This window comes from Psammomys obesus, unplaced genomic scaffold (assembly GCF_907164565.1).
Source record: "Psammomys obesus unplaced genomic scaffold, mPsaObe1.curated_primary_1811, whole genome shotgun sequence".
In the NCBI taxonomy this organism is placed as follows: Eukaryota; Metazoa; Chordata; class Mammalia; order Rodentia; family Muridae; genus Psammomys; species Psammomys obesus.
The window spans coordinates 8,434,280-8,461,887 of record NW_026585895.1 but is presented as its reverse complement, the minus strand read 5'-3'; the positions used below and the strand labels follow the sequence as shown (position 1 = coordinate 8,461,887).

At 42.2% G+C, this 27,608-nt stretch overlaps 2 protein-coding genes across 2 annotated transcripts in view; one reads left to right on the top strand and one right to left on the bottom strand.

The window, feature by feature from the left end:
* Positions 1-27,608, bottom strand: part of LOC129671285 (cytochrome c, testis-specific) — a 50,463-nt gene that overhangs the window by 15,361 nt on the left and 7,494 nt on the right. The window lies entirely within an intron of this gene.
* Rbm45 (RNA binding motif protein 45) lies at positions 789-13,140 on the top strand. The gene is made up of 9 exons (XM_055600064.1): positions 789-1,186; positions 4,383-4,505; positions 5,225-5,351; positions 7,545-7,667; positions 8,489-8,674; positions 11,405-11,534; positions 11,697-11,781; positions 11,976-12,139; positions 12,941-13,140. The coding sequence occupies exons 1-9, from the start codon at positions 887-889 to the stop codon at positions 13,131-13,133; spliced, it is 1,431 nt and encodes a 476-aa protein (XP_055456039.1). The 5' UTR covers positions 789-886; the 3' UTR covers positions 13,134-13,140.

Genomic DNA, 27,608 nt, shown 5'->3' with positions numbered 1-27,608 from the left:
CCCCAGGTCTTCTGCTTGACTAGGCCCAACTTTCAGCTTTCTGACCTAGGGAAATCTAGTTTGGGGATGAATCCTGATAAACCAGTTCTGTGGTAATTCTTTCCCTTGGTGTCTGACTGCTATCATTGTGTTAACACACTGGCCTGCCTGCCTCATGAATTTTCTGAGGCAGGGCTACCAAGAGTCCCTCTTATCGCTGATCTTCAGTAATTTTTCACCTGCTAACTTTCATACTGCCCCGATTATAAATCTCCCCTTATCTTCCTGGAACCAAGTCCAGCCCCTTACTGCAAGACCCCACTGCAATGGTCCTTTTTACCTGTCACTACGAACCCTTATGAGTCTGTCTATTTTCTTGCTTACTTTTTGGTTCGGTGTTTTTTGTTGCTGCTTGTCTTCTTTTTCAGACAGGCTCTTGCCCAGATGCTGGCCTCAAACTTACTATTGTCGCCCCTGCGGCCGCACACGTAGCAATCTGATTACAGACGTGTGTCACCACATTTAAAAGTACACTATCTTTTAAAACGGTGATGAGTAATCTTCTTGTAACAACACATTTCTTGGCTTAGAAGAAGCCAGAAGGCAGCTCTGGGAAGGCTTAAGCATCAGGAGGGCGGGTCTTTTTAGCCACAGGGCTAACCGGTTTGCACAAACCATTCTCTAGTCCTGTGGGATGTGAGACTTGAGCTCGCCCAGAGCCCGCCATGGCGCCAGGGGGCGCTGCAGAACGCCTCCCGGAAGCCAGCCTCCCTCGCTGAGGGCCCGCCCCAGGCTCCCGGCTCCTCCGCTTCCGGGAGCGGAGCCGCGGACCGGTCGCCGCGGGCTGGGAAGCGGCCGGCGGGACCGAGGCGGCGGGACACCGAGCCGCGCTGCCGCGTGGAGCGCCATGGACGACACCGGCAGCTCCGCGGGCAGCGGAGGCTTCCGCCCGGGCGTGGACAGCCTGGATGAGCCGCCCAACAGCCGCATCTTCCTAGTGATCAGCAAGCACACGTCCGAGTCAGTGCTGCGGGAGCGCTTCTCGCCCTTCGGAGACATCCAGGACATCTGGGTGGTGCGGGACAAGCACACGAGGGAGTCCAAGGGCGTCGCCTTCGTCAAGTTCGCGCGCAGCTCGCAGGCCTGCCGGGCTATGGAGGAGATGCACGGGCAGTGCCTGGGTCCCAGTGACACCAAGCCCATCAAGGTGCGGGACCGGGGTGCCCGCGTTAGGGTGCCTGAGGTAGACACGCCAGGCTGGGGTGTCGGGTACAGGCGCCCGGGGTCGAGGGTGCCCGCGCGGGGCGACGGCGGGGCGGGTTCGAGTCTCTCCCGCCCTTTTGCAGCACCGGGGTGCTGTGTAACCGGGAGGAAAGGGGTTGGACTCTGCTCCCAGGCGGAAGCCGGCCGGCCGGGGGTCGGAGGTGGCTTGGAGGAAAGGATCCCCAGCCTCTGGCCAAAGGAGCGTCTTCCGCTGGAAACATTGGGTAGCCACAGCCAATGACGGCTCGGCCGTGGCTATCCCCGTAACTCAGTGGACCTACTGTCCATCCGCTCTCTCTATTTCGAGAATTTCTCTGACCCTCCTCTTTCGGACACTTTGATTAACCTTCGCAACCAGATAATTTAATTTTTTTTCTCATGTACTTTATTTTTACAAAGTTCGAAGGATCCCTAAGTAAAAAAAAAAAAAAAAATACTACAGTACCATGCCCAATAACTAGAAAAATCATCAAAGTAAAATTATTTTGTGGCAAGCTATGCTACATACCAGAAGGGGGCAAACCTAGAAAATGGGGCGGTGGTAGAGGGAGTTCTGGCTTTGGCTTTATAAGAATACCATTTACGAGTGTTCGTGGACTGTGGGTTGGAGTCTCTCCTGCCTCTCTGCTGCCCGAGGCTGTGTTATCAGATAAGAAAGGAATTAAACTTCGTTAAGGACAAGGCGTGCACCAGGTGATTCATATGCCCTCTATAGATACAGTCCTTAATAGGAGATAGTAAACACTTTAGGCTCAAAACTTTAGAAACTTGTGTTCTGCTAGCACCTCTGTTCTCGTTTAACCTGAGGTGTCTGTTTTTCTCTTGTATGTGCATTTTCTTGGAGCTTCTCTTGTACATTTCTTTGGATACTTCATTCCTGGTGTATCGACTAGGTTCAGTTAGAGTAGGCCATTTCTACTAATGTCGGTAGTGCTTGACCTATGAAAGGTATTACTAAAGAAGTGACTAAAACCAGACCACCTAGGGAAATGTCTCTAACTCTTCCTTATAAGTAGGGCCCTTAGCCTCCATAACAAGCTGCTTTCTGAGCAAAAGTAACAGCTTTCATTTCCCTGGATCCAGTGTTCTCTTTCTTCAACAAAAGTATGCAATGCCATGTGTCTGTTTGTTTGTTTTCTGTTCAATGTTGTTCAGTGTTCCTTAAGTTTCACACACACAAGACCTCATGGATCCTTGTGAATGACATGGTCAGTGTCATTTCAAATTATAAAAAGGGGCATTATCCGTTAGTATTATTGTTGTAGTTGTACAAACAAGTCTACAGCCTTAGTCACATTCCTCTGGGAAAATAAAAACCAAGGCAAATGAGAAACAAATATTGTGCTACAAAACAAAAGTAGATTCAGATTCACTTTCCTTAAAATGCTTTAATAAAATTAAACTTCCAATATTAGAAAAATAGAGCCTCCTGTGAATTCTCTGTGAATCTGTGTGTGAAAGTATTTGGATATTCACAGAGATGAACCAGTGTGATTATGCTACCCTTTTCTAAAATTTTAGTGTTACAAAGCAGTTAGCATGTGTCTAGACTCAAACCCAACTGTATGAATAATTACACTAAATATACATGCACTAACTACCTCAGGGAAGAGATTATCTCAGGGCATAGTGCCACATGCCTGTACTCCCAGGAAGCTCAGGCAAGCACCCTGTTCTTTGCAAAAGAAGATACTATAAAACAACAAAAATGCAACTAAGTAATGTTTATAAGAGAAATGCTTTAAAGATACTGTGTGGTAGAAAAAAAATTTAATTTATTTATTTTTTATTAATTACAATTTATTCACTTTGTATCCCAGCTGTAGCTCCCTCCCTTATCCTCTCCTAATCCTACCCTCTCTCCCTCATCTCCTCCCATGCCCCTCCCAGAGCAGAAAGACACACATGGTATATACTCACTTATAAGTGGATATTAGACATGTAATATAGGATAATCATACTAAAATCTGTATACCTAAAGAAGCTAAACAAGAAGGAGGACTCTGGGTAAGATGATGAATCCTCCCTCAGAAAAACAAATGGGATGGATGTCGGAAGAGGGAGAAAACAGAGAACAGGACAGGAGCCTACCACTGAGGGCCTCTGAAAGACTCTACCCAGCAGGGTGTCAAAGCAGATGCTGAGACTCATAGCCAAACTTTGAGCAGAGTCCAGGGAATCTTATGAAAGAAAAATTTTAAAGCTCTTATCAGTGAAGATTGACTGCAATACATAGAATATTAATAGATAATTTCATAAAGATGAACTATAGCAACCCTGTGTGTCTGTGCAACCAGTAATAGAGCTTTAAAATACATGCAGCATTTTGGGATGAGAATTGGAGTCTCTGGGAATCAGAGCCATGGCTTCATAATGCTAGGCATTATATCTCTGTCATGGAGCTGCATCTCCCACTGGGGTGACAAACCTAGGAGAGAGACGAATTCGCAAGCTGATTTATGTACAGTCAGTACCTGATAAAAACAGGTACATAAGGAAAGACCTGACATTTTTATATCAAGAATAAAGTAGACCTTTAGTCAACACTGTCAAACCACAAGTTTGCATTCTTTCAGTGACGTGCTCTTGGCAGTCAAAAATGCAAACGTAAGCACTTGGGAGACAGAGGTAGGTGGATCTCTCTGAGTTCAAATCCAGTCTGGCCTACATACAGAATTAAACTCTAGCCAAGGCTATGTAGTGAGACCCTACCTCAAAACAAAAGAAAATGCAAAAGTAAAAATGTATTTGGAAAAAAAAAAACAGATTGGTATCATAATTTTTTTTTTTAATCACTACAATAAAGTTTACTTTAGGGGGCTGGAGTGATGGCTCAGAGGTTAAGAGCTCTGGCTGCTCTTCCAGAGGTGCTGAGTTCAATTCCAAGCAACCACATGGTGGCTCACAACCATCTATAATGAGATCTGGTGCCCTCTTCTGGCATGCAGGCATACATGCAGACAGAACATTGTATACATAATAAATAAATCTTAAAAAAAAAAAAAAAGATTACCTTAAAAATTCATAAGACTCTGTCCCATTGCATTTTAATCTGAGTTGAATGCCTGTATTATAAAGTAAATATATATAAGGAATAAGGATACAGTTACCATTATCCTGAGGGATTATATGTTTCTTAGGTTTTCATCGCCCAGTCCCGATCGTCGGGGAGTCACAGAGATGTTGAAGATGAAGAACTCACAAGAATCTTTGTCATGATACCAAAGTCCTATACAGAGGAGGACCTGCGGGAGAAATTTAAGGTGCTTGTGTTCCTATCAGAGCTCCATGTTCCACACTGTACAGTTACCAAGAACCGGACAGTAGCAGTGAGAGTTCATCATAAAACATAGGCTGAGAAAAGGAAGTGCAAGCCCAGGGTGTTTTCACTAAGACTGCACAGCTAGTGGGTGGTGGCGCCGAGGGGTGAGCCCACTGCCCCAGAGCCTGCTCTCGGACCCTCACATTTCAGAGCACTCCTCAGTTCTCACTTCTCTGCCGAGTGAGCCACAGGCCTGAGTTGGCCTGAGTTGGCCCGAGCACGTGAGCTGGGCATTGTACCTATTCACCACGAGGTTGTTCCTTGAAGTGCTTTTTGTCTTAAAACTGGCCTTCTACACCAGACATAGTTAAGGGAAGGGATTCCAGCTCTGAGCTACTAATCAGAGGAAATGACTTTTGAAGATCATTTTAAATCTTTGTACCCTTGAACCTCAGAATCCCAGTTCCAGAGCCCCTGCACCCCTCTGCTGAGCGAGAGCAGGCAGGCAAGTTCTTTCCCTCTGTGGCTTAGGCAAGGTGTTTCATTTCTGTAGGCTTAGCCTCATTATCTGAAATCAGCAGTATAGAATAGGAGTGAAGCTTTGAAGGATTTCTTTGTTTGCATGCATGGTTTACAAATAAGTATAAATTTAAATTCTGAAATATCTTTTTCCATTGTGAATTTTGAATCCCCTAAGGCCATCTCTTTTAACTCTTGTAGGTATACGGAGATATCGAATATTGCAGCATCATTAAAAATAAAGTCACTGGAGAGAGTAAAGGTTTGGGCTACGTGCGATACTTAAAACCGTCACAAGCTGCCCAAGCAATAGAAAACTGTGATAGAAGTAAGAGCGGGCTTTTGTTTGTTTGACGTTTTCTTTTATGTGTGCTTGTTGTGCCTACGTGTGCATCTGCGTGCCATAGGGGTCCGGCGCCTACAAAGGCCAGAGGAGAACATCAGAGCCACTGGAACTGCAGTTACAGAAGGTTGTGAGCCACCGTGTGGCTGTTGGCATGGAACCCAGGTCCTCCAGAAGAGCAACAAGTGGTTTTGTTTTTTTCAAGACAGGGTCGCTCTGTATAGCCCTGGCTGCCCTGGACTCCCTTTGTAGACCAGCCTGGCCTCGAACTCAGTGATCCGCCTGCCTCTGCCTCCCTGAATGCTGGGATTAAAGGCGTGCCCCACCACTCCCAGCTGCTAAAAGGCCTTTTTAAAAACAATTCTTGTTATTATGAATAACAGTCTACTACTGGGTTTTTTTGCTATGATCACGTAAGCAGTGGGCATTTCTATATGATTCAAGGCTGAAAACGTTTTGGACTGCTGAATCAGATATGCACTGACACCATTATGAGAAATATGTCTGACTGAGTAGATGAGGTGGCAAGCGCAGGGCATAATTGACTTGCTATCTGGATAGGTTTGGAGCTGTAAGAAATATTTTGTAATTTAAAGTATTAAAAATTGATTTGCCCTTTTAGGTTTTTAAAGATTTTTTTTCTTAAGACAGTCTTACTGGGTAGCCCAGCCTGGACTTGAACTTATGATTCTCTTGCCTTGGTCTCCTAAGTGTCTGCTTTACAGAGATGTACCACCATGCCTGCCAAATGCTATCCTTTCTATTTGTTCCTATTTGACCTAAGCCCTAACCAGGATTTAATACATATCAAACATACAAGTTAAGGATAGGGTTGGTAAGATTTGCTGTCACCGGTAATTAATTTGAAGCTATAGTTACAAATTATTGGATATTTTGACATTATACAAAAAGTTGACTGTGGTAAATAAGAGGTATAATACAATACTGAGCTTTAGATTGTTAAAAAAAAATCTATACAATTAACAGTTGGTATTGATCAGTAGAATTCTTAGGTGCCTCTAATGTCCACACCACAATTTTCTTCTTAGGTCCTTCTAAATTTCTCAGTCTTAATTGGCTTCCTATGGTATGTGTATTAGTATGGTGATTTATCTTTGCTAAGACAAAGATATAAGTGAAGTACCTGGTAACCCTGGCATTTAAATTTTTTATATCTCTATTGACTATCTAAGACCTAGAAAGTAAGGACTAGAAGAATATTTTTAAAGACTGAAAAGAAGTATACCTTGTTTTCCACCTCCCAATCCCTCGTGCAGTCATAGCTCCGTCATAAAGATGGAAAGAGCCCAAACCAGCTGCTTTATCCTTTTTACAGCTGGTGAGTAATAGGAATGCTATGAACCCTTGCAATATACCTATGTTCTCATCATGTGGATAAGCATTTTGTTTTAGAGGCTTTGTGGGGACTTCCCGTTTTGTGTAGAGGCTTGAGGAGGGTGCCAGTAGGGGCCAGAGGCTAGCTTGTCCCCCTTGGTTTTTGGGGGGTTCTTCCTGAACCTGGAGCAGTTGACTAGCCTGTCTCCTGTCTACCTCCCCATGGCTGGAATTACAGGCATGCCTGACCTCACCTGACTTTATTTGTGGGTGTTGGGATCTGCATTCAGATCTCCATGCTTGCCTGCCGAGCTCTTGCCTAACTGTCTCTCCATAGCCCTGTTCCCACCTTTTGAAGCTAATCCTGAGACCCCTGAGTAAGAACCCTTGGTCGAGAACAAGGAGACCAGTTAGAGTTGTTGTGATTAACTGAAGGTGTAACTTACCACCAGGCAGAGAAGTTAGTGTGTAGGGTAACATGCTAAGCACATATAAAAGAAGCATGGCAGTCAGTTAAATGTGAAGGTGCCCAGTGGGGCTTTGCCAAGCAGACTGGGCAAATGGGCAAGAATGGCACAGCATTGAGGACCTTTCTTGTCTATACTGACCTCTGCTTGGGGTTCTTATTTTTTTCTTGTCGTTTTTTTGTTTCATTTGTTTGTTTGCTTGTTTTCTCATTTACTTTTTGTCCATTGCCATGAAACAAAGAAGTAGATCTGATGGAGATGGCCACCATGTTGATTCAACCTTGTGTAATATATTTCTAAAACTAGGTCAGACCCTCAAAATCAAATACATTAAATTTGTTATGAAACTTGAAAATTCATGGATTCTTGTTTTCAGGTTTCAGAGCACTCTTGGCTGAGCCTAAGAATAAAGTGTCCGAGTCCCCAGAACAGGATTATTACAGTAGCATGAGGCAGGAGTCCTTGGGGAATGAACCTAGAGCGACCCTGTTTCCCTTTGGTGAGTGAACTGCCTTTACCTCTTTATATTGGTAGCATGTTTGATGTACGTGATCTAATTTAATTTTCAACCTGAACATCTTACCTAGTGAATGAAAATCTTGTATGTTGTTGAGAAGTTGATCAGTACTTTAATATCCTTAATACTTAATGCTATTTTGTTTAACTTTATTTCCAATATAGATTTCTCTGAATAGCTACACATTATCTACATACCAGCATGTACTACTGCTGTGGTGTGTGTGTGTGTGTGTGTGTGTAATTTTGCTTTTGTGCAACCAATCAAAAGTATGAAAATTTTATACAGATATCCCTTTACTATGCGACTTTAAAATTTGGTTCACAGGAAGGAGAATAGTAAAAGTAAAAGCTGGAAAAGGGTAGGGGGTGATGAAATCAAGGTTCCTGGACGTCAGTGGAATAACTTTTCAGATGAAACTCTTGGCATATTCCACAGTTGTATATACTAGCCTCCTTCCCCTGGAATCTAACTAGACACTCCTGTAGTAGTTCTGTGGAAGTGAGGAAGTGGGTGAGGCTGTGTGTTCTCTCAGCACTGGTTCTCTACGGTGTGGAGTACTACAATACTACCTAACGGGGGTAGGTGTGACCAAGGTGCATTGTCTGCGTGAATGGAGCTCTCAAAGGAGAAATTAAAACCCTGCTTCAAAAAAGGGTACTACAAAATGCACTGTCTTTGTCCAGTAAAGTAAACTTCAAATACCTTTGCGCAAAATGGTTACATGAATTTTTCATAGGTAGAAATTAATGACTTGCTTTTATATGTGTGATTCTGTATTGTGTGTATGTGTGTGTATGTAGCTGGAGAACAACAATCTGAATTTTCAAGTTTTGACAAGAATGATAGCAGAGACCAAGAGGCCATCTCCAAACGCCTGTCTGTCACGTCGAGAGTCCCCTTCACGGAGGAGCAGCTCTTCAGCATTTTTGACATTGTCCCAGGCCTGGAGTACTGTGAGGTTCACCGAGACCCTTACTCAAATTATGGTAAAATGATGTTTTTGCTACTGTTAAGTTTACAGTGTTCTTTAAAGCGGTTCTTGTCCATGACACATTTTTATATGTTTATGTTGCAGGAAGTTTATATTTTTTCTGGTGTGTTTTTACATTCTTTTTTATTAATGTACATGTTTATTGTACAATGATTATTTTCCCAATTGCTTAGGTATATCATATACTTTACATATCATATACATTACTACCCATTACCCTTTCCTGGGCCCTCATTTTTTTCCTGCTTTATTTAAAATCCAACAATACCTTAAATAAATCCCCCAGAATGTATCTCTTTATTTTTATTTTTATTTTTTTATTCATATAGCATTCTGCCTCTATGTGTGCCTGAGCACCAGAAGAGAGCACCAGATCTTATTATAGATGGTTATGAGCCACCATGTGCTTTCTGGGAATTGAACTCAGGACCTTTGGGAAGAACAGCCAGTGCTCTTCACCTCTGAGCCATTTCTCCAGCCCAGAATGTATCTTTTTTATAAAAGTCATTCACCGTAAAAATATTTTAAGTCCCACAAAATACAGGATTTTCTATTTCCCCATTTACAATAACAGTGCCTCCGGCTAGGGTCTGTTTTTGCTCTTTGAATTATAGCAAATTCAAAATTATAGCTAACAAAGTTATAAAATTCTTAAAGTTTCCTCCTCACACATCTCCAAGTCTCTTCTTCTTCTGTAACTCCCCTGCCTCCTAGGTGTTCTGCATCTCTGTGTTCATTCTTGGATTTTCAGTAGAAGCAGCAGGTTGTAGTTATCACAAGGCATTTCCCACAGGCATGTCAATAGGCAGTGTGACCCAGGCAGCGCTTCAGCTGAAGTTCCCAATGGATCTAGGTTATGTCAGGTTGACAGTTAAAACCAGTCAGAAATAGACCCTGTTCCCCTTACTGGGGTACTCACTTGGATACTGAGCTACCATGGGCTACATCCGAGCAGGGGTTCTAGGTTATATCCATACGTAGTCCTTGGTTGGAGATACAGTCTCACAAAAGACCCCTGTGCCCAGATATATTTGGTCCTAGTGGAGCTCCTGTCCTCTCTAGGTCATACTAACAGGGGAACAGGGACTATTTCTGACATGAACTCAATGGCTGGCTCTTTGATCTCCCCTACCCCCACCTGAGGGAGGAGTAGCCCTGCTAGGCCACAGAGGACTTTGCAGCCAGGCCTGAAGATACCTGATAAGTTAGGGTCAGTTGAAAGGGGAGGAGGTCCTCCCCTATCAGTGGACTTGGAAAGGGGTAGGGAGAAGATGAGGGAGGGAGGGTGGGAATGGGAGGGAATGAGGGAACAGGATACAGCTGGGATACAAAGTTAATAAACTGTAACTAATATTAAAAAATAAAAATTTATTAAAAAATTTAAAATAAAATAAAACTAGTCAGCTATAGCTTGGTGTCGCACACCTTTAATCCTAGTGTGTGGGGAGCAGAGGCAGGTGGGTTTCTGTGAGTTCCAGGCTACAAAGTGAGGTCTACAAAGTGAGCTCGAGGACAGCCAGGGCTACACACAGAGAAATCCTCCCTCGAAAAAACAAAACAAAAAACCAAACAAACAAACAAAACAAACCAGTTCATTTGGTCTATAGAGGAAAATGATGGTGTATTTTTCTCCAAAGTGGTTATATTACAGATGGGTCATGAAAACCTTTTGGTTGTGTCATAGCTCCTGAGCTCTAGGATAGACCTTTCCCTTCCTTCAGCACTGCTCTCTTAACTGAAATTCTTCCCAGAGCTAAAATCTCCTCAAAGGACTTTGAAATCGGCAGCTTTTCTGTTTTTGAATGTGCCACTGTCCTCCACTGATTCAACTAGCTAGCTATAGAGTTTATCCCTCATGAATTCTCATTGTTTTCTGCTCAACAGAATAGGAAAATCTCTCCTTTTTTTCCTTTTTGTTTTGTTTTTGGTTATTTTTGGTTTTGGGGCACAGGCTCTCTCTGTGTGTAGCCCTGGCTAGGCTGGACTCTTTGTGGACCAGGCTAGCCTCAAACTCACAGAGATCTGCCTGGGATTACAGGTGTGTGTCACTGTGCCCTTGGAAAAACTCTTAATTTAAAAGAGTTAAGGATTTTGGGTTTTCTGTATATGTTATGTTATTATAAGAAAATTTAAGCTGGGTCTGGTGGTGAGTGCCTGTGATTTCAGTCCTCTTTGGAGTCAGGGGCAGTGGGATCGTAAGTTAAAGGCCAATGGCCCAGGCTAGCAAGTTCCTGCTAAGAAAAGAACTTAAAAAAAAAAAATCTTAAAATGCAACCCATTAGACAGAATATATGTTGATACTACAATTTCTTAAAGTACTGTTTCTATTTTTCAAAATCTGACTTACACTTCACTGCCTACAATTAATGTTACATGCATGTTTAACAGAACTTTGTTCTCTGATACCTTTGATTTTATACTTACTAGTTGTATTATAATCAAAGTTCTGTATTTTTCACCTTTGAAATACATTGTAACTGGGGATGGAGAGATGGCTCAATGGTTAGGTTAAGAGCATTGGCTGCTCTTCCAGAGGACCTGGGTTCAATTTCCGGAACGCACATGCTAGCTTATACCTATCTATAGCTCAGTTCCAGAGTATCTGACACCCTTACACAGTCATACATACAGGCAAAATCGCAATGAATGTAAAATTAAAGAAAGAAATACATTCTAACTTAAGCCTTCGGGGTGCCATCTGCTGCCTTTGCCATCTCTATTTTAGGTCACGGTGTAGTTCAGTACTCTAACGCAGCATCAGCTATTTATGCAAAGTACAAATTGCATGGATTCCAGTACCCCCCTGGGAATCGGATAGGAGTTTCCTTCCTGGATGACGGGAGCAATGCGGCAGAGTGAGTACGATCCAGGAATGTCCAAGCCAAGCTGGTGGACGTGACTGTGGCTTGAAGGGTAGAATAAACAGTTAACCTCAGGTGAGGAGGTCACACCAAACAAATGCTGTTAAGATGCTGAGTATGTCTAGTTTAATGTGAATTGTTGGTTGTTGTTTCCAGCCTCATCAGAAAAATGGCCACACAGATGGTGGTGTCACAGCTGGCCTCAATGGTGTGGAGTGGCCCAAGCCAGCAGCAGCTTCTGGTAAGTAGGTAAGCATGTGACCTCTAGTGCAGTCAGCAAATCAAGTGACGTGTTTGTTACTGAAGAAAGACCGCTGCCAGAGCTACCCATGTAAATGCCCACGTAGGCGCCATGACACACATCCTTCGCTTTTGGCCCCAAAGCCCTGAAGAGCAATTTTTCTTTTTTTCCCTTTGTGCCTGGCTCTTCCACAGCAATTTGGAGGGAGTTCTGGGTCACAGGTGCCTCAGATCCAGACAGATGTTGTGCTTCCATCGTGCAAAAAGAAAGCCCCTCCCGAAACTCCTGTGAAAGAAAGACTGTTTGTCGTGTTTAACCCTCATCCTTTGCCATTAGACGTGTTGGAGGATATATTCTGGTAAGATTCAACTCTCCAAGGCTGCAAGTCGGTAGTTATAAGCAAGCCACTCGGTGCAGGTAGACGAGGAGCCTCCATTCTCGTGCTGCTGCTCCTGAGGTGCCTGTTCCGAGTTCTAAGACCCCTTACTGATCTTCGCAGTTTATGATTTCTCTGTCAGGCACATAACCTCTGCATAGGATTTCCTGCTTTTTACTTTTTATTTTTTTAAGACTTAAGACATACAGGATGGTTTTAAAAAGCTGCAGGTGTAGAATGGACAGCTCACTTCTCTTTTGGGAGAAGATTCATTTGCATAGACCTGTTCTTTTCATGTAATATTTCAGTTGAACAGTGTTTACTAAGTATCTTACATTTTGGCAGCACTTGGTTGGACCTTGAGGATTACGTCATGTAGAGCAAATCACTTATTTATAAGGGATGATATGTAATAAGTATATAAGGCCAGGGGAAGGCCTTACCCATTTCTGTATCTTAATATTATTAACTTTATAGCCACCCTAGCTTTTTATAACTCTAGCTTTTTTTTTAGACATTTTCCTTTCATCTTCTAAAACTGTGTGTGAGTTAAGCTAATAGGAAGCTTGTTAAAGATCCACCCAAGCCAGGTGTGGTAGCCGCCGCCTTTAATGCCAGCGCTCTGGAGGCAGAGGCAGGAGGACCGTTGTGAGTCTGAGGCCAGCCAGGTCTATAGAGTGAGTCCAGGATAGGCGCTGGCAGCAATCGGTGCTACACGGTGTCGGGAGGGTCAGGTTCAGAACTTGGAGATAGCCCTCGTCTGTCTCTTACACTTTGGCGCAGTCGTTTTGGGAACCTGATTGAAGTCTACCTCGTGTCGGGGAAGAATGTGGGCTATGTCAAGTACTCAGACAGAATGAGCGCTGGTGACGCCATCACAGCCCTGCACGGCAAAATCCTGAACGGCGTCAGGCTTAAAGTCATGCTGGCAGACTCCCCGAGAGAAGAGGCCAAGAAGAGGCAGAGAACATACTGAGCCTCAGGTGAGTGCTCCTCGCCCCTGAGAGAAGGAGTGTGACGAGGACTATCTGCATGTACTTCACTTGGGAGCTTCTCTTTTGGGGACTTTAGAAGCTACTTAAAACCATGTTGGCTTAAAACTCTATTAATAAAGCCGAGGTCTTTTTGCAATATATTTTTTTAAATTTAAAATTGTTTAAACTCAGGGCTGGAAAGGTGGATTACCAGTTAAGGGTGCATGCTTCTCTTCCAGTGGACCCACATTAGGCTGCTTATAACCACCTGGATTACCTAACGCTCTAAGACAGTGTTTTTCAACCTATGGGTTGAGACCCTTTGGAGATTGAAGGATCTTTTCATGGCTAAGACCATTGGGAAATGTTTACATTATGATTCATAACACTAGCAAAATTACAGTTCCTAAGTATCAAGGAAAATGGTTGAGGGTCACCACAACCTGAGGTACTATATTAAAGCGTCACAGCATTAGGAGGGTTGAGAATGACTGTTCTAGGATGCCCAATGCTCTCTTCTGAACTCTGTGAAGACACTGAGTCATAGACACACACATACCCACAGACAGACACGCAGACACATACATACATGCACATAAATAATGAAATGTCCTTAAAAATTAATCTTTTGACATTTTACTAATGAAAAACAGTATGAAATAATAAGTATTTTTGGACCTTTTAACCCTAAATATTGGTGTCTTTACAAACTCATACTTAGGAGTTTGAACTTTAAAAGTATACATTCAGAAAATATTTTCATGTGCATCTACATATTTTTAAAGAACTTTGACCATTTGGTAACCCCCTCTTTTTTAATCAATACTGACATGACATATGAGTTCCTTTTTCTAATGATTAATTTTCACAACTCAGCCTTTTCCTGTAATGGGTTACATCTGTGACTTAAGGGAGACATCACCTTTGGATTGCTTTACTCTAATAAATTCTGAGTTTCAGAGGCAGTTTGTTCCTGTTTCCTACACTCACCACCCTCCCAGCCCTGCCCCATGCCAGGCACGTGCAGCTGACACTGCTGTGCACTAGTGACTGAGGACTAATCACCTGGCCTCACCGTGGAAGACGCTTCTTCCAGAGCAGAGCTAGTCACTAGTTCCTTCTTCATACAAGATATGAGGCACTGAAAAATGCCTACTGGCCCCACTAGGAGTAGTACTTTTAAAATATTTTTAATGACAAAATCCACACATTACACTAAAGAGTTGGCCATTTAGCTCTAAAAATAATCAGTTACCAGTGAAAGAGGATTAGCAAGCAAGTTTTTTTGTTTACTAATAAAATGTTAATAATTTAGTTTTGTTTAAATGAACAGGTCGTTAAAGTAGTCTTCAGAAATCACACTTAAGCCTTGTGCCTAAATATTTTAGAAATTACTGCTTTTATTTATGGAATCTTTGCCTTTAAAAAGGGCAGTATTACTGACTTTCTAGTATAGGAAGGTATACAAAGTACTCTCGTGGTTGAGCCGTAACTAGTGATCATTTGCCTTTTAAAGGGAATTATTGGCTTGTAATCTCAGCACTCAGGAGAGTGGAGCAGAAATACTGAGTGTGAGGTTACTGTGGATATGTAGGGATAGCTTTAGAGAGAGTATGAATGAGAATGAAATCTGGACTAGGCACACCTCTAGTAATTAAATTTGTATAGATCCATTCACTGTTCAGAGGCTTGGTGTTTTTGCTAGGTTCACTGTGACGCATTGAGACAGCAGAATTTCTGATGAAATGAAAGAAAAGCTCTGTACATGTGAGCTGCCACTCTCATAGTTATGGCTTTAGTGGAGCCTTTCAGATATCATCTCATCCAAACGATAAGAAAGTAAAAGCTTGATGGTAAAAAACAAAACATAACAAACAGACAAACAAAAAACGGTGCAGACATAGCTCCCAGCCACCAGGTACTGTGAGAGCCTTTAAAATACGTCAGCTTCACCTTTTGTAATGATGTGCGTTCATCTTGCTTCCTAGGCAAGGAATCGCAGTCTTCAGCATGACTAGCCATCCAAGTCTGAATCTGTCCTTTTCCCATTATTGAATTTTGATACACATTCAGGGCAGAGATAAAAAGGGGTTATATTACTTGAAAATGGTGACTTGGTTAGGGTAGAAATAGCTGTAATTTGGATGGTTTCTAATTGCACCATGGCGTTTATTTTTGTTACTCGTCCTCTTTTCATCATGAATAGCAGAGTGAAATTTTCTACCTCTGGGGTACATTAGTATAAATAAATACCAATTAATAATTATAAATAAATAATTATATTGTCCACGTTTGGTGGCATGAACCTGTAGTTTGAGTTCTTGGGAGACTGAGGCAGAACAATCATAGAAACTCCAGAGCTGAAGGCTAGCCTGGAAGATATAGTCAGACCCCGTCTGAGTACATGAATTATCTTTTTGTAAGATTCAACATGGCAGTATGAGAGAGCCCACATTGTACATGATTGTGACAGGGAGGCGTGTCTTTGGTGTGGTTGCTGCACTTGTTCCTCTAGCTTCAGGAGGACATAACAGCTCCTGCATGCTGCTTGCTTTAGTCTCTGAGGAATATGCTTGGGACTAAATGAGCCATGCCTAAGAAGTAAAAAACTGGTCTAAGAGTCAATGTTGAAAGTAGTTGACTTCTATTTTGAGATGAGTCTTGTGTTGATAATATATTTCTCTTTGTATTTGAGGAAAATAGAAATTTTAATATTTCAGAGCATCTGGTTTTAAGTTACTTCACAGAATTTTCCCTCTAGAAATTCACTGTCTGCTGGCATCAAACCTCAAAGTAAGTTTGGTTTTGTTTACTTGGAGGCATTTATGGTTAAACAGATCAGACTGGCTGTAGTGGGTTAAAGAATCCCTGACACTTTGGGACTACTAAATACAACAGCTGTTCCCTTTCAGGTGATGATTTTCATACTTGTGTTGTGTTCTTTCTACAGAACAAAGACTAACTAATGACGTAGTCCTCAGCTGACTGACTGAAAAGTGTGACTGGACGAACTCCCTGTGGACAGTTGACAGCTTCCCCCCCCCCCCCCTTTTTTTCACATATCTGATAGTCTACACACCATTGCTTGTTTGGGATTGCTGACATGCATTTTATCTGACCGTGATGGTAAAACTACCATAGTAGCTGTTTCCCAGAACAAAATGTTGTTGTGTATAGCAGAAATAAAGCTTCCTTAGAGAAATATGTTGTCATGTATAGCAGAAATAAACTTCGCGTCGCTTAACTAAATCATGACTTATTTATGTGAAAGACAAGAAGGAAAATAATAGGGCTGGAGAGCTGGCGCAGAGGTTAAGAGCACTGTCTGCTCTTCCAGAGTACAATCCCCAGCACCCACACAGAGGCTCACCACCATCTATAACAAGATCTGGTGCTCTCTTCTGGTGTGGAGGCACACATGCAGACAGAATATTCTATACATAATAATTAGATCTTTAAAAAAGAAAAAATAGTAATAGTTGATGCTTAGAATTTAGGTAAGTGGCATGTTTCCTTGACTTTAAGGGGCATGTCTTCACATTTTAACATCTGGGACAGTAGAAATATGTCAGTTGTATGATGCAGTGTCATTGACAGTGTTTTCCCGGTGCAACATGGAATAAAGGTGGTTCTTTCAGCCACTTGCATCTCAGTCAGTGTAACAAGCTTCGCCCTCATTCCACAGTGTCACTGTAGACTCTGAGCACACAAGCCTGAGATGTTTCAGTAGCAGGGGGCACAGCACCTGTATATTTACTGCTACACCAAAATTTGTTGATACTTTGTGACAAATTTTTAGGATTGGCAAGTGTCAATGATTTCAAAACCTAGAGTGTGTGTGTGTGTGTATGTGTGTTTGTTTGTTTTAGATGGGGTGTCTTCTGTCATATAATACAGGCTGACCTGGAACCCTGATCCTCCTGCCTTTGCCTTCCAAGTGCTAGGATTATAGGTCTAGGCTACCACACCTGACTTAAATTTAATTAATATCAGTTGATTTTTTTATATATAAACATAGAGACATAATGGTGACTCCAAAATATGATATGTGAGCAATTATCAACATGGACTATTATAGGAGACAGAATCATTTTGAAATGAAAAATAAAAATCAGGAATCTGTCAAGCGTGGTATATCCTACCTGTGATCCCAGCACTTAGCTGAAGTGGGAGGCTTGCTGTGCATTTGAAGCAAGCCTAGGACTGAGATCCTGTCAAACAAAACAACAACAAAATAATTACTAAAAAGTACTTTATATTTTGAAAATTCAAGGACAATTTTATCAGCTCTTAAAAAAATTAAATCAAGAAGATAGAATGCGTTGTAGTTGGTAAAACATTGCTTAATTACATTCCCGTTATTTGTGTCACCCCCAAGTTAAACAAGGCTCAGGTACAGGGAGCACTGTGGAGTATTTAGTGCCTGGACATTGCCCTGTTCACAACTTGAAATCAGTAATTTTAATAAATTTAGAAAATAAAATTTCAGTCTTTCCAGGCAAAAACTGAGCCAGGATTTTTCTGTGAGCCAGGGGCCATGCTTTAATAAGAAGCAAATGCTCTCTGGGGAAATGAAGAGCTGAAGTAAAGAAAGCTGAGGATTCAGCAGCACCAGATTCCCTACTTCCTGTACATAGTTCACTTTTCATGGACTGAAAATGAATTATTTACAAGCTATCTGCCTCTAACACTATAGTTATGTTTAAAGTTCCTCAAAAATATTCCTGTCCGGGTGTTTATGCTTTGTAAAAAGGGAATTCTTTGTCTTCCCATAATGCCTAATGCTTTTGGTTAATCCATATGGTTAGAAATAAATCCAACATCCTACAGTTCTCATCTGTTATTCTTTATGTTCCTCACCAGCCCACAGGGACGATGATTCTTGTCCCTGGCTGTCATAGCCTTCCTTCCCTCCAGGAACACCCCGTGAGCCTGTTTTCTCAGTTCTGCAGAGGCGGCATGGTGCTCTGAACAGAAATGTCCCCCATAGGCTCAGAGAGTTGAACATATGATGGCATGGTTTGGAAGAGGTTTTGGACCTTTTGGCTGGAAAAGCTTTTAAATGCTGGAGGCAGAGCTGAACGGGCTGTTCTAGTGGGAGTTTGGAAGAGAAAACAGAGACATTGCATAAGCTTTAATCCCAGCAATTGGGGAGGCAGAGGCCAACCAAGGCTACCTACACAACTTGACTAAACTATAAGAATGCCAAGACGAATGCAGACAATAGAGGCCTAGCTCTGAGGAGAAAAGGACTCTAGTTAGCAGCTGTGCTAGAGACTATTGATGCGATATTTTGGCAAAGAATCTGACCAATTCCACCTGCTTTTGAGAATTTGCATGAAGCTGAATTTAAAAGTAATGGGCTAATTTTGGTAGTTGAGATTTCAAAATACCATAACATCAAATTCTGCTAACTGGTTATTACTGATTACTCTTCTGAAAGTCTACAATGAAAAAGCAACAAGTGGGGCAGAAAAGAAAAAAAACAAACATTAGTTTGGAATGGAAACGAGCACTAAGAAGCTAAAGATCGCAGCCAGCTTTTATGCTGGAAAAGGCTGTAACTGTTAAAAGAGTTGGCACCATTAGAAGAGAAGCCTCTGATCCTGTAATGTAACAACAGGAAATATACCCTGAGGTCAAGAACCAACCACCCAACCAAAGCGTCAGTGTGTGTGTACATGTGTTGGGGGAGCATTGGTAGGGTGTGAGGTTTTGTTGCTCATAGAAAGCAAGTGAGTGGGGAAGGTTTTTGCGTCCTCACAAAAGCTGCATTTGCGGCTGGAGGAGGAGGTCAGGGTCCACCCCAAGTTCAGAGCCATTCTTGGCAGAGTTGTCCACATGGCATGGGCTTGGGAGACAGAAATGCAGAATTAAGGGGGTCATGGATTGTCCACGTTTTCAGCCACTGAGACTGGGCATTGTGTGTGCAAGGTTGGAAGTTACGCTGACTCCAGGTTATACACTCTCATCTGAAGATCTGGAGCTAGGAACCACAGATGAGAGAGGACATGGGGCATTTGTCCTTCTGGGTCTGGGTCGCCTCACTTAATATAGTATTTTCTAGTTTCACCCATTACCTGCAAATTTCCTGATTGCATCTTTCTGTATAGCTGAACGGTATTCCAAGTGTCTGTGCTGCACAGTTTCACCGTCTGTCTGTCAGACGCAGGCCATTTATGTTGTTTGCATTTCCAGGCTATTATGACTAGAACAACAGTGAACATGGGTGAGCAAGTATCTGAAATAGGATGCTGAGTTATTTGGGCAGCTGCCAAGGAAAGGTATAGCTGGGTCACAAGAGAGATTTATTTTTAGCTTTTTGAAAAATTTCCACACTGTTTGTCAGAGTGGCTGCAGCAATTTGCAGTGTGGTAGAGATTTTTTAACAAGTTCCCTAGGTGAATCTGATAGGTGCCCTTTGGATTTTCAGTTTGCCGTATTATGTTCTAAACAGTCTCCATGTGTTGGACTTTGGTTTGAATTGCTGAAGAACACTGAGAAGTTGTATATACATTTTTCTACACTGAAAAAAACTGAAAATGAAGTATCTCCTTTTCTTCAACTTAGTATCAGTAAATAGGAATTGCAATAAGGAAATATATAATAAATGTGAGTAGTCTTTTATAGTAGTATAACCTCACTCAGCCATGATTTCTTACGTATGTGGATAGTAAGCTGTATTAAAATCTTAGCCGATTCTCCCTAGTTTTTGGCATCAGAAAAAGAAACTTGGAATTATTTTTACATGATTTTAGTAAATAGAGAGAAAGTTAACTTCGTTGCTTAACAAATTCTATTGTAATATCCAGAAGTCTAATAAGTGGGTTGTATCATTTCCTTTTCTAGAAACAGTAACTCAAGAGCACATGGACCTTGGCAACTAAAGGTAAGTTATGGCTAGAGTCCGACAGAAATGCTCAGTTAAAATGCAGAGCTGCAGTTCGCTCACTGCAGTGCACACACTTGGAGCTGAGCCAGTGTGATTGGTGGCTGCCTTTGCTCCCGAGGATAACGAACCATGCTCGGAGAAAATGCGCACGTAGTTTGAAAACTACAGTAGTCCCTACCAAAGCCTGTCTGAGTGATGGCCCCAGGAAAGGGACGTCTGAGGCTGCCCTTTGGGAATGAAGCCGGCATGTCAGGGTCCATGTGACCTAGCAAAGGTCCAGGTTGGCTGAGTCCACAGCCTATGTAGAACTCATAAAACCTACCTACCTGACCACGACACTACAGATGCGGGATAACGAAGACTCCGGGGATTATTTTAAGAAAATGATTATATTTGCGATCTGAAACTCTGCAACAAGGTAAGTCCTGTCTCCCGCAGAAGCCAGAAGATTATTGCGCACAGGCACACAATGCAAGTGCCTAGATGCTCTTCCCAGTCTACCTTTGTGAGTTCTCTGCCAAATCTAAGCCGTGTGCAGCTGACTGATTTGCTATGCAGATAACAATGTTATGTTCCAGCCACCAGTGCATAGGTCATAGCATCCAGTATCTAGGTCAGATCATTATAATTTTGCCCTGTTTTGGTTTGTTCTTTAAAATTATGTAAAAGAAAAACTAAAGTTGTCCAGTGTCACCAATTTATTCAAAGATGTGATACAAATCAAAATAAATCCTTTGATTTCTTTTTTACCTGCTTTTTCATCAATAAATTCTGTTGTGTTTGGTTCTGGCCCTAGGAAATAGTGTTTACACAAAAGATGGTTTTCTTTACCACATTAGCACACTGGTCACTGAAGAGTGGAGGAGCTGGTGTGGCATTTGGGGGGAGGTATCACAATGTCTTGTAGGACTGACTTTAGGAAGAGGCTAAGGCAGAGGGTGAGAGCACTGGGAAGGTGACCTGCTTTGGCGAGTAACAAGGTTCAACCAACATGAAAAAAAGAAAAAAAAATAGAGGGTGTTCAGAGAGCTACCAGCTACAACTGCTCTATCACTGAAAATGCGTACCGAGGTTCATCCACCATTACGTACGATTTTGCCTTAATTCTCCACTGGAAATCCCTGACAGTACCCACCTCACCATAACTGAGAGTTACAGGCAATAAAGTTCTGTATCAGATGTTTTGGTGTAGTCTGGTCTTTTCACCCAACCCGGGCTTCCATGTAGTAACTCGAGAGAAATATCTCACAAGAAAATGTCGGAGCTGCTCTTGGCCTCCATGCTGGGCAATGTGTGGGGTGCCTGAAGGGCCAGCCTCCGTGCAACAGCTTCAGTCCGCTTCCAGCACCCCCAGTGACAGCAAGTGTCGTCGCAGACGGTGCTACGAGGCCTCCGTCCTGGTTTCTATTCTCTTAATAATTAGCAATGTAGACACAAACACCTGCAATCCTCCATTCCCCAGGGGGTCACAAAACACTCCATAAAGACAAAAGCAAACAAATTCCCATCAAGCAGAGAAAGCTTAAGAGTGGGAACCAGAAGACATCTCTACTGCGCAGGACAGTAAAGGATGAGACTTTCGTGACTCACCATCTACAGCAAAGCAGCTCATGAATGAAGCACATCAACTCTGTGTGATAATATGTGTGTGTGAGAAGGTCGTGCTAGTCCTGTGGGACACCTGATGAGAGCTCCATCAAAATAGTCTCCATTCTGTATTTCTGAACCCGTTACCCTGAATCTGTGCTACTTGGAGACTTGCCTTAACCAAGAGATAAAAGAACCAGAGCTGCCATTCACTGTGTGTGTATGTGTGGGGCCGGTCACAGACAACCCCATCCCTGATTGGAAGAGCACTGAGTGAAGGACTACAGGAAGGCCTCTTGGCTTCTGCTCACCCGCTGCTTGGCAACATGGCTTTAGTGTAAACGGGCGTCATTCTGTCTTCTTTGCCCTAAGGATTTTTATCTTACTGCAAGAAAGTCTCTTTTCTACATAATAGCCCTCTTAAGATTGCTCTAGGAAATGAAATGGCTCTCACATTTCTTGCCACTGTCTGGGAGTTACACCGGCGCTTAAGCCAGCAGTGAAAAAACTAAAAGCAGTCCTGAGTCTGACAGCTCCCTTGATATTAGCCTAGGTAAATCTAAACCCATAGCACATGTTCATGAGAGTGAGAGCCATAAGAACTGCTGGTGAGATTGCAGATTGGCTCAACCACTTTGTAAAGTCTTTACCAGTATCTATTTAGGATAACCGGCATCACCCTGAATTCAGCAATTCCACTGTGCACTGTACATCCAACACGTGTGTGTGTGTGTGTGTAACCAAAAGGCATGCAAAGAATGTCCTTAAGCGTTAATAATAGGAGTTGCAAGTTGGAAAGGACTTCAGTGTCTCTCAACAGAAAGCATATAATAGGATGTGCACTAGCAAGAAAATGAGCTGACTTGTGATCCGTGTGGCAATTTCGGTGAATCTCACAGACATGAGCAAAAGAAACTAACCAACAACAAAAGAGCATGTGCTGAATGATTCCCACAGGAAGAGTTCAAAGATGAGCAAAGCAGAATGGGAAATCTTATAAAGGAAGCTTAGGGTGTGCTAGTATTCTTGTCTTTTGGACCAGGATGGTGATGATTTTTTACTGTCATTCCTAATGTATGCATATTTTTATTAATCTTATACTTCAATTGAAGTTTCTTGTTTGTTTCTGTATCCCTGGCTGACCTGGAACTTGCAATGTAAACCAGGGGCTGGCCTCCAACTCACAGAGATCTACCTGCCTCTGCCTCCCAAGTACTGGGCTAATGGTGTGCCCCACCTCACCTGGCCGAGGTGTGTTTCTCACTGAGTGAAGTTAAATCAGCACACAGCGCTACAGTGTGAGAGCAGTACCCTGAAACTCTTGGAAGACGGGGTTCTTCATGTGGAGCGTATGTGTCCCTTGTATATGACGTGTATGGGCAGTTGCCTACCCAGACCTGCAAAGGAGGCCAGATCCACCAGAGCTGGGGGTGAAGGTCATTGTAAGTTTCTGGTAGTCGGTGCTGGGAACTAAACTCTGGCCCTCAGGAAGAGCAGTGAAAGCAGCAAGACCCTGAGCCGTCACTTCATCCCCCACTGTCTTTATTTCTGCAATACATGTGTAGCAAAAAGTAGAAATGATCTGCTTTGATCCCCCACCCCCAAGCTTCGGACAGTAAGGCATTCTGAAGTCGTTTTCAGGGTCTGGGCCTCTAGCTCTGCAGTTAAGCACTTGTCTGATACGTGAGACCCTAAGCCAATCCCTAGCATTTCAGAAATAACGTAACAGCAGACTGACTTCCAAAATACATGGAATCTGGTGAGCGATGAGGGGAGATGGAAGTCCGTGTCACCCATCAGAGCTACTTTTATCAGACTGCTCTGGTGAAGGATTCTAAACCGAAATCACCTGAGGGAGAAGAGACTTTTCAGCACCCTCAGCCGCAGCTGTCATGGTGCTTCCCTGCACCCAGCCACTAGGGGAGGGTAGCAAGTTTGTAATCCCAGCACGGTTGAGAGCCAGGCCAGAGCTCAGTAAAAACAAGAAAGGGTGAGATTATTAAACTGTAAATCTCAGAGGCTGAAAACATTCTAGATCTAGGTTATAATATCCAGATCTAGGTTAGATCATACTGAGGCTGGAAGCTTCCAGGACTAAGCCTAGATTAGCAGAAGGAGGCAGTAAGCCTCTCAGACAACAATTGAACCAGGAGAAGAAAAGTTCCTCTTACAACTTAATTTTAAAGAGAACTGTAAAAATTCTTGAGGGTTTAGGCTATTTACAAAGTGACAAGTTAAGGTGCTGGTCGAATGGAAGAACGACGACTCCTGTGTCAGAGACAAAGGCTGTCACCGTGCCACTGGCAGCGCAGCTTCATGGTTTTGCACCAGGTCCCTCTTGTCCTCTCACTCCTGGTGATGTGAAGAAACCCAGGTACAGGCCACACACACTGCAAATTTGTGTCAGAACGGAGGGAAAACAAACAGGCTTAGGGGCCGGAAATCTTCATAGAAGGCAGTAACTTGACTTGTCCTCTTTTCCCTGAAAGGATAAATTATCTTTATTGCATCAGATAACAAATCTGGCTTTTGTTCCAGAGGAAGTCACACTGTCTTTGCGACTGTTAGCTATATAATATGTTTGAAAAGAATTGTCCTTTGCTTGCAAGAAACGGACCTGTCAGATAGGTTCCAAAGGTAGTAAATCACACAAGTCTTTACAAATGCAAGAAGAGAATTGGTGTGGACAAACTAAGGATGATGGAAAAAGAGGAATTCACTTTTCTCAGATCTGAGAAGGTGGCTCAGTTAATAAAGTGCCTGACATGAAAACATAAGAACCTGATTTCAGGTTCCCAACAGCAAGCATAAAATTCCCGTGGTTAACAAGTTTTCACTTTTATTATCAAGCTTTTAATTGTCTCATAGAGCTGAAGGGCAACTGAGGCAGTGTTAGGCCCCAATCCCTGAGGCCACTCTGCTTTACATCATAAGCATATCGTCAGAGCAGGTCTGTCCCACATGTTTATTCTGAGGCTTGGGGTGGCCTACACTATGACTCAAAGTCAGATCTTGTGTGGAGGATGTCTTTTATTTCCTGTCTTTGTTTAGTTCCTTGTTTTGACGATACAGCTTTTCTCTATGTCACCTTGGATATCTCCTGTCATTTTAAAATGGATTTTAAAATATCCCTTGGTACTAAAATGCGCTTAAACTTAATGAATTACAAAAATGGTTTCTTAAAGGACAATAAAAATATTTCTATTTCATTCATTTTAATAGTATTTAATACCCCATTGTTCTTTAAAAAAGCTGAAAATAGGAAGAGACCAGATTTTCTGAGGTGTCCTCCGCTCACAACAGTCACAAAGACTGGTGGAAGGAAAATAATGAATGTGTTGGCATCAGTAAGATGGAGGAGCTCTTGCTACCCCACTGAATTATTCGCTTGAGCAATCATCTTCTCTATTTATATACTGATGGAGGTTCTCTTGTGATATATCCTTTCGGAAATGTCTTGGGAAAAGCTAGTCTTTGGGACCATTCCTATTTGAAAAATTGCTACAAATCCCACACTCGCAGACTCAATCATTTGTGCAGAAACAATGAGGCCTAAGAGTTTATGACACATGTTAGTTCTGTCATACTTGCTAACATCTATTTTTAGCAGATCGTGGGCAATGCAAATTGGTGGTTTTGGGTAAGGAAACTGTACGTGTAACAGTGTGAGATTTACAGTCCTGCCTAACTAAGCGGTTCTGGGCAGGATAAGAGATCTTAGCAACCTCTCTCGTTACATAAGTATGATGTTTCTTACTAGTACGCTGTTTCAAGTTACATAAATGTTGCCAGTCTTACCATACAAACATTCCTATTTTTTAAATTTTTTCCTACGGAGATAAAATATAAATTGGTCCTTTACACATCAACATGACAGGGAATGATTCCACCGACTTGTGTCATAGTGTGCTGTGTAAAGGAATGGCTCCACTACATTAAAAGCTATAGTGTACTATCCAAGAGAAAACCCCGTCCCCACTTTAAGTGTCATAGTGTGCTGTAGGGAAAACCTCACATACACACATACACATGCATGGGCATGCACACACATATTAAATGTCACAGTGCGCTCTGCAAGGGAAAAGCTACACACACACTAAGTGTCATAGTGTACTGTGCATTTCTGTCACTAGGACAAGCTTCATCCTATCACAAACTTCAGCTGCTCTAAAGTTATAGCTCAAAACACGAGTTAGCCTTAGTTCTTCCAACTATTGCATTTATATTTCTATTTTAAAACAGGATGCATATTTTATTTTATGGAATTAAGTGTTACCTGGTCCTAGAATAAAAATTAAACCTGGTTGTAATCCCAGTATTTAGGGCAGCTGAGGCAGGAGTATCACCAAGAATTCAAGGCCACTTGGGCTACAAAGTGAATTCCAGAGCAAACTGGGCTGAAATGTAAGACCCTATTAACCTCGTCTCATTAAAATATAAATTAAAAAAATAAATAGTGATTATTTATTTATGAGCAATAATGTTTATTATTTGCCTTATGATAATCATGGTGGTATTAGTTAACCTGCTATCAAAATTAATAAGACATACACACCTGTTAGATTTTATAATTGCCTTATTTACCTTGGGCTAGGCAGATATTTTAATATTTTAATGTCTCAATAACCTCACTATCCACCTCCCAGCCCCCATCCAATACCATGTGCCAATAACCATCCTCATCTGGGCTACCTTCCATCCATAATCTTATAAATACTTGCTTGTATACTTCATTTGGACCTTTCCACACCTTTACTGGAGTCCTTCCTCCTAGCCCACGTGGTTTCTTCTCCATGATAACCCATCCAGGTGTCCTCCTTCCTCCTCTCTTCCTTGATTTTCCTGTCCTCAAAGACCGGGATCCTCAGCCACGCCTACCCCATTCTGCCTTACCCAGGCTTTGGGCCTTTTAATCAACCAATCAGGTATATTGTCTTAGGCAGGTTTACACAACAAGGGTGGGTGTATAGGGGAAGTAACCAAACCTTGAGGGTCCAGTAATTAACATCAAAATACACTCGTCAGACCAACCCCCCAACACAACCTACTCAGTCCATATATTGTTACTTATGTATGTGTTCAGAGCTGACAGTTTCAGCCCTTGGTTTTTTTTGTTTTGTTTTGTTTTGTTTTGTTTTTTTTGGTGGGGTGTTGGGGATAGTTAGGAGACAGGTTCTCACTACGTGGTGCAGACTGTCCTGGAATTCACAAAGTAGATCAGGCTGGCCTTAAACTCAGGGATCTGCCGATATGGGATTAAAGGCGTGCACCACAACCTCCCATCTTGGTTTCAGCTCTTGGATTTTTGAGATAGAGTCTTCCTATGTGATTCAGCCTGAAAATGAAATTTGTTATGTCTCCAAGGCTACCCTCAAGTTCTCAAAATCTCTGCATCAACTTCCCAAGACCTGGGACTGCAGGGGTATACAACGAAGCTCTGTTTATTTATGACAATAATAAAATACTCTCATTTTCTTTCTGAATCTGCTTTTTGACTTCTTTTGTTAATAGACACTAAGAACTTTAAGAGAATCAGGGAAGGTTGATAGGTTTAGACTGACCAGCCAGTCTTCCAGAAGTTTAAACTGTTATCTTAAGTCTTTTATAATTTGTCTTGGGGGTGGGCATATTATAAAAACTTGAGAACATTACTTTTCAATTAAAAAATGTATTTTTTTCTTCAGTGCTGGAGAGATAGCTCAGCAGTTAAGAGCACTGGCTGCTCTTGCAGAGGACACAGTTCAAATTCCCAGCACCCACATGACAACTCACAATCACCTGCACCTCCATTCCCAGAGCTCCAACACCCTTTCCTGGCCCTGCATGCACAAAGTGCACACATACACATAAAATAATAATATCAATAATCAATTTAAATAGTTATTTAGATCAATGTCTTACCGTATAGTCGTATAGTCCATGCTGGTCTTGAACTTTTTCTTTTAGGTTTATGTGTGTGTGTGTGTGTGTGTGTGTGTGTGTGTGTGTGTGTGTGTGT